Below are 10,005 nucleotides of genomic sequence, written 5' to 3'. Positions count from 1 at the left end.
GATTTCATCTCGAAGACCGAAACTATGCTCAAAGTACTAAGATCTTATATTCAGAATATAGTTTGGCTGATTAAGCCCCCAAGACGACCTCAAATGGAAAAATTATCTACATGGATTGTCTTCGTCTCGTCGAAACGATCAATTTTAATATAAAAATCATTCTAATCCAAGTTCGTATGCACAAGTTAGAGCCATCGGAATACAGCCCTGTCAGGAGGCAAAAACTGGCGCGCCCCACCAGACACCATGTCTGATGGGTAGCGCGAGGGATAGCCTGTTTCGTGCGACCGATTTGACCCTCAAGATGACCTCTGATCAAAAAACGTTCAACATAAAAGTTGTTCGTCTCGTCGAAACGGTCAAGATTGCTTTTGGGCTCGTTTCCATCTGAGATCGTTTACCACCACAAAAAAGACCCGCAAGGTGCAGCCAATTTAAACCGAACAGTTTTGGAAAGTTCGGACAAAATCAATCCGAATTTGACTAGGGTTTTGGACGTGAATCCAAGCTTTTTCCTTGCACGGGAAGTCCAGCCGCCTCTTATATACCTAAGGGGTGACGGCCGATTGAACAACACACAACCGATCAATCAATCTACCACTTTTTATCTTTTATCTTTTCTCCTTAACCCTAGTTCTTCTTCTTCCTCGTTCTTCGTCTGTTCTTCTTATTGCAGGGCGGCGAACCTCGAGGCCCTAGGGGCGATCAGGTCGACCTAGGGCAGCCCATAGCCGTCGCGCGTCCAGACGGGGTCCCTCCCGGGCGTGTGGGGTTTCGGGTCCTCAAAAGCACCCGCCGGATTGCCTGCGTACCGTGCTTTCGGTCGGGTCTCCTTCGACGTGAGCTGCGGTGCATCACCCCCGACGTCGAGGATACACGGTGACGTGTTCGTGTGCGAACAGTAATTGAAAGCGACAGTTCTGATTTCCGACCCTCCCAATCCAATCCACAATAAACCTCTCCCTCCAAAAATCCATCCATCCATCTTTCCCCTGTGTCCGGCACCGCCACCCTCGCCGCACGGCGCCTCTCCCGCCGCCTCCTCCTCCGCCGCCGCGCCTATTTAACCACCTCACTCGCTCTCCCGCCGGCCCAACTGCAAGCTCCGCCATGCACGCCCACGCCCCCCACGCCCTCGGGCTCCGCGTCCCTCCTCCCGCGTTCCCCCGCCACCGCGCTCGCCCGCGCCGGCGCCCCGCCGCGGCCGTCCGCGCCACCTCGGCGGCGCCGCAGAGAGAGACGGACCCCAGGAAGCGGGTGGTGATCACGGGGATGGGGCTGGCGTCGGTGTTCGGGAACGACGTGGACACATTCTACGACCGGCTCCTGGCCGGGGAGAGCGGCGTCGGGCCCATCGACCGGTTCGACGCCAGCAGTTTCCCCACGAGGTTCGCCGGGCAGATACGGGGGTTCTCGTCGGAGGGGTACATCGACGGCAAGAACGACCGGAGGCTTGACGACTGCATCCGATACTGCATCCTCAGCGGCAAGAAGGCGCTCGAGAGCGCCGGGATCGGCGCAGGCTCCGACGCGCACGGCAAGGTGAGTGAGACGGAGAGCGGGGCGCACCCTTGCCTCCGACTGAACTGAGCTCTCTGTTTTATGTGGACATTGCAGAAATAGTAGACTCTTGAGTTGAAATCATTTCCAGTTGTTTTCCTTTGGCTTAGTGGAAACTTTTGTAGAAAATGTTTGACTTGGTTATGTTATGTTTGGCATCAATTTTTATCTCCCTGAAAGCCCTTCTTCGTGCAACATACGAGTGTAGATTTCACTTCAAGACAAGCTTTGATTCATTTTCAATGTAGGTTGTGATTGTGTTACATGTGTGTGACTGGCTGATGACTGTAAATCAGTATGAACAGTTTATTTCTGTATGATTTATCTTCTATCTGAATCAGTTAGAACGATGAATGGACTGAAAATTCAGTGATCACTATTCAAAATACTTGGGTATTAAACTTGAGTGCTCAAATCAAAATGCCCTAACAGTGGCAACGTCATTGGTTGTCAATAGGAAAAAAGGTCTAATTGGATTTAGTTTTGAGAAAAAAGTATGGCTTCTTTTTGGGCAGTTTTACACTCTATAGGTTTGTTAGAAATGGCTATACATATTTGTAGCTTGATATTTGTTGAAGAAAATACAGGTTTATCTTGTTGTTTGTGAGATGATCTCATAGTTTCTTTCAAAAGGAAATTTTGATGGCTTGGGAATGAAAGAAAACCGAGATAGATAAATTTGTGTTTCTTGGTGTAAACTATTGGTCACAGATTTTATATGATCCGAACCTGCTCTGCGTATAAGCTCCTGAATCACTGCAGATGGTTTGCGCCCTAAAATCCCTGTGAACTTGTGTGAGTTCAACTTCAATAAACTCCGTCTGACGCATGTTTGTAGATAGCATAGCACTTGTCTGAAATCATAATCATCTGTTGGTTGCAACAACAGATCATGCAAAAAAGTTAGAGGTGAATCCCTGAATTTATTTGATGGTCCCTTATGCAGTTGGTTAAGTTGGTTGCTTCTTCTGCCCGATAGGCTGTCAATAGGTGGCTAGTCTACCATCATTTCCATTCTGCCATAAATTCCACATGTTCTCTAGGTTTCTGTTGGTTCATTTTTTATCTCGTCTTTTGGAATGTCTCTTTCGCTAATGACTTCATTGTTAACAGCTTGATGTGGGGCGGGCTGGTATTCTTGTGGGTTCTGGCATGGGTGGCCTTTCAGTATTCTCCGATGGTGTTCAGAATCTTATCGAGAAGGGATACAGAAAAATTTCACCTTTCTTTATCCCGTATGCTATAACTAACATGGGTTCAGCCTTGCTTGCCATGGATGTTGGTTTCATGGGCCCCAACTACTCAATTTCAACTGCGTGTGCAACCTCCAACTACTGCTTTTATGCTGCCGCAAACCATATTCGTCGTGGTGAGGCTGATATCATCGTCGCTGGTGGAACTGAAGCTGCCATCATTCCAATCGGCCTTGGAGGTTTTGTAGCATGTAGAGCACTATCACAAAGGAACGATGACCCAATAACTGCATCTAGGCCATGGGATAAAGAGCGAGATGGCTTTGTTATGGGTGAAGGTGCCGGTGTACTGGTATGGTCGATTAACAAAAAGAATATCATGTTTTTAAATATTTTTATGTACTTTAGAATTATTTTAGCTGTCTGCGTTCCTTTTTTTGTGTTTGTTGTTTGCTTCAGGTTGTTACATTTATTCTCAGTTCGCCACCATGAACTTCAGTCATCAATTAGATCCTATTGCTATTAGCGACATGTAACACTTAAACGGTGAAACTCTTGTTCGACAATAGGTTATGGAGAGCCTGGAGCACGCAATGAAGCGTGATGCACCAATAATTGCTGAATACTTGGGAGGTGCAGTCAACTGTGATGCTTACCATATGACTGATCCTCGATCAGATGGACTGGGTGTATCATCCTGTATTACAATGAGCCTCAGAGATGCAGGTGTTGCACCAGAGGAGGTATATCTTGAATCAACGTCCCAGCCATTTTTTGTACAGATGCAGTTTTTTTTACTTCCTAGCACGTGTCTAATATCAGAAGTCAAAATATTGGTGTGACAGTTACGTACGCTGAAAATTCATTTGTTTATAAGCTTAGTGTTCCCCTGCTTAGCTGCAGTTTTAGGTTCATACTCTTTTCTCTAATGCAGCCAGTCAGCAGATTTTGATTCCATTTGATGTATTTTTAGGTGAACTACATCAATGCACACGCAACTTCGACACTTGCTGGTGACTTGGCTGAAGTAAGAGCCATTAAGCAAGTCTTCAAGAATCCATCTGAGATCAAGATCAATTCTACAAAGGTTCGCTCGCTCGCTTCCATGTCATTTCGTAATTGTTCTCTTATCTGATGTCACTTCCTTGCCTGCCAGTCCATGATAGGCCATTGCCTGGGTGCAGCAGGTGGGTTAGAAGCTATCGCCACTATCAAGTCCATAACTACTGGATGGGTGCATCCTACCGTTAACCAATTTGTAAGTTAGTCATTATCCTGTCCAAATCTCCTGCTGGTTCATCTGATGGTTCATATATATATGCTGGCGAGTGTTTAACCTTCTATTTACCTGCTTTGAGTTACCTTGTAAAGGCTGGCTTGTTGTAAGTGTATATCTGTTAAATTCCAGTATCTATCAGAGTAGCATTCCGTGCTAAGAGTAAGATGGAAGACAAGCTGAGCTCATTTTGCAAAATTCCTGGTTTTCTCGTTGTCACACACCGTCAGAGTTTCTCATGTTTGAGTCATTTCTCTTTTGTAGAACCCAGAGCCTGAAGTTGATTTTGATACAGTAGCTAACGAAAAGAAGCAGCATGAAGTGAATGTTGGTGAGTTCCTCCCCCAGTCCCACCCCCCTTCTCTTGAAAGATGCTCATCATGAATGATAGCCAAATGCTCAGCAGAATAGCTCACATAGAATCTACCATCCCTTCGCGAGTGCTTACAATTATCGTCGCCAGCATCTCTATCTTTACGCGTGTTTGGTCTCTTGTAAATGCAGCTATTTCTAACTCATTTGGATTTGGAGGGCACAATTCGGTGGTGGTATTCGCGCCATTCAAGCCGTGATTCGCCATCACTTCAGAGATATAGAATCCGCGGCATCCTCTTGATTAGATGTTAGCCTGCTTGAATTTACCGGCTTTGTGTAGCAAGTTTTGATGATTGGTAGAGTGGTGCTGCCTTGACCCTGACACTGTTGTTTATATGATCATTCTTTCGGGCGCTCCTCGTGTGTACCATGTTGTGGAAAACCTGGAATAGTGTAAAGGATCATTCATCAGTATTATAATTTGATACGTAGCTCATTTGGATGTTCTTCCTCCTCCCTTTCCTGTACAAGTGCTGTTGTAGACAGTTTTTCGATTAATGGTCTACTAGCAGTCTGCCGGCTGATCTTTTTAAAAGATCGGCCGGCTCACGAGCCGTCAGAGTGGCGCATCGAGCGGCTGAGCGGTACCCTCCATCATTGCAACACAGGTCTTGTTGCAGATTTAGTTTTTTTTACAATTAAGGTCTTGTTGTTTAAATTTTTTCGCAACAGAAGTTTGTTACAATTATTTTTTGTCTTCATCTTTTTGCAACATATGATGTTGCAGAAAAAATTAAGGGGAACGGTAAGATGCCAGAGACGCACGACACACGAAACACACATCACATGAGACACGTGTCATACACGATGGGTCGGCGGACGGGGGCCGAGAAATCAGTCGGTTGAGGGGAATCGTTTTCCTTACTGCTACATGTCACTGAAGCGGTTTTTTGTTGTTGACGTCGCCAGTCACTAAAACAGTTTTGTTTTTACTAGTTAAAAAAATGATAATGATCAGATTAACCCGCCCTTGATGAGCTTGCCATTACGTGCACACCTCGACCACAGCGACGCAGCACCACTCTCAATACCTGCTACACCAAGTCAAGGATGAATGAATGAATAAACCAACGTGTCAACATCCTGAGCGGAGCAAACGAGGCCACTGCAATCTGAGAGGATTTTAGGCACATGAAACAGATCAAGGGCACCTTTTGTGATATGATCTGCAGAGCAGCAGAAGAAACGTGACGCTAACGCCGAGACTCGGCCTTCCTTCCTTCTAATTCCACCATTCCACGCAGCGACGTACCAAACGAAAGCCCACTCGCTCGCTCCCATCCCCCTCGTGCTCTCGACACGACACGATGGCCGCGGCCGCGCCCTCGCCCTCCCGCAACCGTCCCGAGGGACCTCCCTCGGAGGAGGAGGCGGCGAGGGACTGGGCGGGGCTGCCGTGGGACGCGCTGCTGGCCGTGCTCCACAGGCTGGACCACGTCGACGTCCTCATGGGCGCCGGCCTGGTGTGCAGCCCCTGGCGCTGCGCGGCGCGGAACGAGCCGGAGCTGTGGCGCCGCGTCGAGGTGCGCTCCCACGCCGACCGCCCCACTCACGTCGCAGCGCCCTCCCGCGCCAGACGCCACTCCTCCGCCGTCCTCTGTGGGCTGGCGCGCGCCGCCGTGAAGCGCGCCGCGGGGCAGTGCGAGGCCTTCTGCGGCGAGGGCGCTGTGGACGACAGCGTCCTCTCCCTCCTCGCCGACGTGTGAGTTTTCGTTTCTTCTCACCCCAATATGCTAGCTGACCAGTGTGCTTCAATTTCGTAGTACCAACCCTTCTATGATGTGTTCATTACAGGGCGCCTTCGCTGAAGAGCCTCCGGATCATCTCCGGCGACAGGATCGTCGACGAGAGGCTCAGGCTCACCATCACGAACTTCGCCCTTCTGGAGGAGCTGGAGCTCTCGCTTTGCACCGACGTCTACCCAGGGACGTGCGAGGCCGTCGGCAGCGCCTGCCCTCTCCTCAAGCGCTTCCGTCTGAGCAAGAATCAGTTCTGCAAGTGGAACACCAAGAACATCGACCAGGAGGCCATGGCCATCGCCACCATGGGCGGGCTGCGGTCGCTTCAGCTCTTCGCCAACCCTCTCAGCGACGACGGGCTGGCGGCCATCCTTGACGGATGCCCGCGCCTCGAATCTCTCGACATCCGCCACTGCTTCAACGTTGGGATGGGCGCTGCTGCGATCCGAGCACGGTGTCCTGGGATCGAGACGCTGAGGCTCCCGGGTGACTCGACGATGGATTACGATCTGAAGTTCTCTCACCCGGATATGACCCCGTGGAACACCCAGGACGAGCATCACTGTGATTGGCACGAGTTGGTCTATTTCAGTTCATGGTAGTCTGGTGTACTGGTGTGCAGCTACCCCACAAGATACCGCTGCTGTAAGTAGGAGTACAACCAATGAACCAAATGGATGGGTTAATAATGGCAATGATACTTTTTTTTGGTTCGTTGATTTTGCCGACATGCTCATACGCCATTTTCACCCCTCTCCACGATAAGGAAAAGACTGGTTTATATTCTTTAGTTAACTTTTTTTTTTTGAAAAGGAGGTTATCCCCCGCCTTTGCATCAAAACGATGCATACGGCCATATTATTGATAAGCAAAAGGTTTAACAAAGTCTTGAGGTCTCATAAGGGAAAAAATGCTCACATAGAGCAAAAACACAAAAGAACGGGATAGCCACAACCGACAGGCAAAAAGAATATTATTTAGTTTATGTACCTTGTCAATTTTTCTACTTCACTTTTTTTTAAATAAAAAGGATGACTCCCCCAATTTCATTAACAAAACTAGCGTCAACTACAACCAAAAACCCAAAACACACCACCACCAGGTCCACGCGATCACCATCATCCCCTCCAATGGGAAAATCAAAAAAGAACATGGAGAAACCTGGCTGAAACATAGCCCAGGTGGAGAAGAAAGGAAAAAAGACCAGGGGCATCTCGTATCACACCTAGGAAGAGTTTTCCAACACACACATCCAGCAATTTTTTGTCAAAATTGCGGACTCCTGAACCCCAACATCAGCTAACCCAAGCCACTCTTTTTTTCACACGACAAGACCGCGATACTTGTCGATGATCAACCTCCTTCCAGTCTTGGAGTTCACGACGCCCAGCTTCACCTCACTTGGTGGATCTCAGTAGCAACTCGCTCCAGAAGTTTTGCACACCGCTACAACCCAGTTTTGCGTCCTCCCTCCCCTGCAAGCCACTCCAATCATTAATCCAAAATGAAACTCTGAACAGAACCTCACTTGGTTCGACAGCCATTTTTTTAAATAAGCAAGGTTACGAGCTTTCCAAATGCTCCAAATAACTGCAGCAACACCAATAGAAAAAAGTTTCTTTTTCACATAACCCGGGTTTTTCGGCCACACATTGAAACAAGCATTAGTATCATAGAAATCACATTGAACCCCTAGGCTACAACTAACTATATTCCAAATGTACCTTGCCAGGGGGCACTAGAAAAAGAGAGGATCGATCGATTCATTCTTGCCACAGAAGGGACATTCAGCCTTACATCCCCCCTGCCCCCATGCTGCAGCAAGACATCTCTAGTCAAAATGCTATGTTTCAAAACAAGCCAGAGGAAATTATTAATTATAGCGAAGATTTTGGTCTTCCAAAGAAACTTGACAAAGGCTTTAGAGCCCACTTGCATTGTAGTGTAAAATGACTTACACTATACTCCCGAGAGCCAGATAGCACCCAGGTGAGTTTGTCCTCAGAATCAAAGGAAGCATGACTGCATAAATCTACAAGTTTGGCCCAATGTTCTTCTTTTCCCCCAACCAAAGCTCTTCTAAAGCTTAAAGAAGTGGGATTACAAGACAGAGCATCATGCACCATTATATGGTGGTTCTGTGAAATATTATATAGTCTCGGGAAAGTTAGAGCAAACTTTCTCCCCCTAGCCATCTATCTTCCTAGAACCTGGTTTTCTTGCCACCCCCACACATAACTTGCAGCAAGACAAGAAGAGGTCTTTAATTTTTAACAATCCTTGCCAAAAATGAGAGCCCCCCTGTTTCAACTGGATTTTCCCTAAATTTGAGCTACCTATATATTTATCCCACACCATCTTTTGCCACGACCCTTCCTCATTAAACAGTTTCCAAGGCCATTTTGCTAACAAAGCAATATTCATTAATTCCAAGTCCAAAAAACCCAAACCACCTAGCTCTTTTGGTAGGCAAACTGTATGCCAAGGCACCAGGTGATATTTATGTTTATCCTTTTCCCCACTCCACATAAAACTAGCTCTAGGCCTATCATATTTCTTTTTTATCCCATTTGGGAGACCGTAAAAGGATAACACAAATAAAGGCAAGCGAGATAGAGAGTTGATTAGAGTGGTTCTCCCAGCAATATTGAGGAGCCTACACAGCCATCCCCCATCCCTTTTTCCATCCTTCCAATGGATGGGTTCCAATCGCTATTTCTCAACCTCTTCTCATCAACAGGAATCCCTAAATATGTAATGGGAAAAGAACCTATCCCACATGTAAAAACTTCCTTAAACAACTTAATTCTATACTCCTCCATCCCCGAACAAACAACCTCACTTTTGTGAAAATTAATTTTTAAACCATACATAATTTCAAACATTACATTTTTTAGGTTCCTAGCTTGCTCTAGATCATCCTAAAAGAGTTAGATGGTATCGTCGGCAAAATGTAAAATAGCCACACCTCCTTGAGTCTGACCTTTGGCTAAACCAGACACTAAACCTTGATCCACAGGTCTTCCAACCAAGACAGCTAACACATCTACCACAAGGTCAAAAAACAAGGCGGGCAGGGGATCACCATGCCTAAGCCCGTGATGAGTTTTATAATAAGGACAAATTTCACCGTTAACTTTAACAACAACATTACCAACATAAATGATTTTCATAATCCAATCATTTCATTTATCAGAGAATTTTTTTGATCTTCAAAGTTTCAAGAAGAAAAGGCCACTTGACCTTATCAAAGGCCTTTCTAAAATTAATCTTGAAGAGAACCCCTGAAGATTTTGTTTTATGTAAAGAGCTGAGGAATTCATGAAGAACAATAACAACCTCCAATATATATCTACCTTTAAGAAAGGCAGTCTGGGAGGCTCTAACCACTCCTTTAGTAATAGTAATCAATCTATTCACCGAGATATTGGTGAAATCTTAAAGGGGACATTCAACAAACAGATGGGCCTATATTTTTGAATTCTATCATTATCACTTCCTTTTGGTAGAAGAGAAATCACACCATAATTGAGATGTTCTATATCTAGGTTATTACCATATAATTCTTTCAAAATGGCAAGTAGATCCATAATGTTCGTAGTATTCTATGTTAAAGGCATTAGGACCAGCAACCTTGTTTTCTTCCATTACAAAATAACATCTTTGAGTTTTTCAAGGGATTTTTTATGTGAAACTTGTATTTCCTCACTCAAAACATCTACCCCTCACGATCCAAGGTTAAGGATGTTATCTCGTGCTCACCAAAGAGGTTTCTATAATGCCCAGCGATGTAGCCTTTGAGATTATCTTGGCCTTCAATGACCCCCTTCATCCAACACCAATTTAATGATCCTATTTTTCA

At 46.1% G+C, this 10,005-nt stretch overlaps 2 protein-coding genes across 2 annotated transcripts; both read left to right on the top strand.

Moving 5' to 3' along the window:
• Positions 1-942: 942 nt before the first annotated feature.
• On the top strand, positions 943-4,840 carry LOC123045580 (3-oxoacyl-[acyl-carrier-protein] synthase I, chloroplastic). Its single transcript, XM_044468689.1, has 7 exons — positions 943-1,542; positions 2,674-3,105; positions 3,323-3,496; positions 3,727-3,840; positions 3,910-4,011; positions 4,294-4,360; positions 4,534-4,840. The coding sequence occupies exons 1-7, from the start codon at positions 1,111-1,113 to the stop codon at positions 4,599-4,601; spliced, it is 1,389 nt and encodes a 462-aa protein (XP_044324624.1). The 5' UTR covers positions 943-1,110; the 3' UTR covers positions 4,602-4,840.
• A 731-nt stretch (positions 4,841-5,571) lies between these two features.
• LOC123041448 (putative F-box/LRR-repeat protein 23) lies at positions 5,572-6,856 on the top strand. Its single transcript, XM_044464053.1, has 2 exons — positions 5,572-6,106; positions 6,199-6,856. Exons 1-2 carry the CDS (start codon positions 5,712-5,714, stop codon positions 6,743-6,745), a joined length of 942 nt encoding a protein of 313 aa, XP_044319988.1. The 5' UTR covers positions 5,572-5,711; the 3' UTR covers positions 6,746-6,856.
• The last annotated feature ends 3,149 nt before the right edge of the window (positions 6,857-10,005 follow it).

Source organism: Triticum aestivum, chromosome 2B, assembly GCF_018294505.1.
Source record: "Triticum aestivum cultivar Chinese Spring chromosome 2B, IWGSC CS RefSeq v2.1, whole genome shotgun sequence".
NCBI classification, from domain to species: Eukaryota; Viridiplantae; Streptophyta; class Magnoliopsida; order Poales; family Poaceae; genus Triticum; species Triticum aestivum.
The sequence above is the reverse complement of the archived record's forward strand: the minus strand, read 5'-3'. Positions and strand labels throughout refer to the sequence as shown.

Bases quoted from the DNA above. Each gene is read 5' to 3' on its own strand.
- LOC123045580 (XM_044468689.1), top strand. From the start codon at position 1,111: ATGCACGCCCACGCCCCCCACGCCCTCGGGCTCCGCGTCCCTCCTCCC. The intron at 1,543-2,673 runs GTGAGTGAGACG...CATTGTTAACAG, and splicing joins GCTCCGACGCGCACGGCAAG to CTTGATGTGGGGCGGGCTGG. The intron at 4,361-4,533 runs GTGAGTTCCTCC...TTGTAAATGCAG, and splicing joins GCAGCATGAAGTGAATGTTG to CTATTTCTAACTCATTTGGA.
- LOC123041448 (XM_044464053.1), top strand. From the start codon at position 5,712: ATGGCCGCGGCCGCGCCCTCGCCCTCCCGCAACCGTCCCGAGGGACCT. The intron at 6,107-6,198 runs GTGAGTTTTCGT...TGTTCATTACAG, and splicing joins CTCTCCCTCCTCGCCGACGT to GGCGCCTTCGCTGAAGAGCC.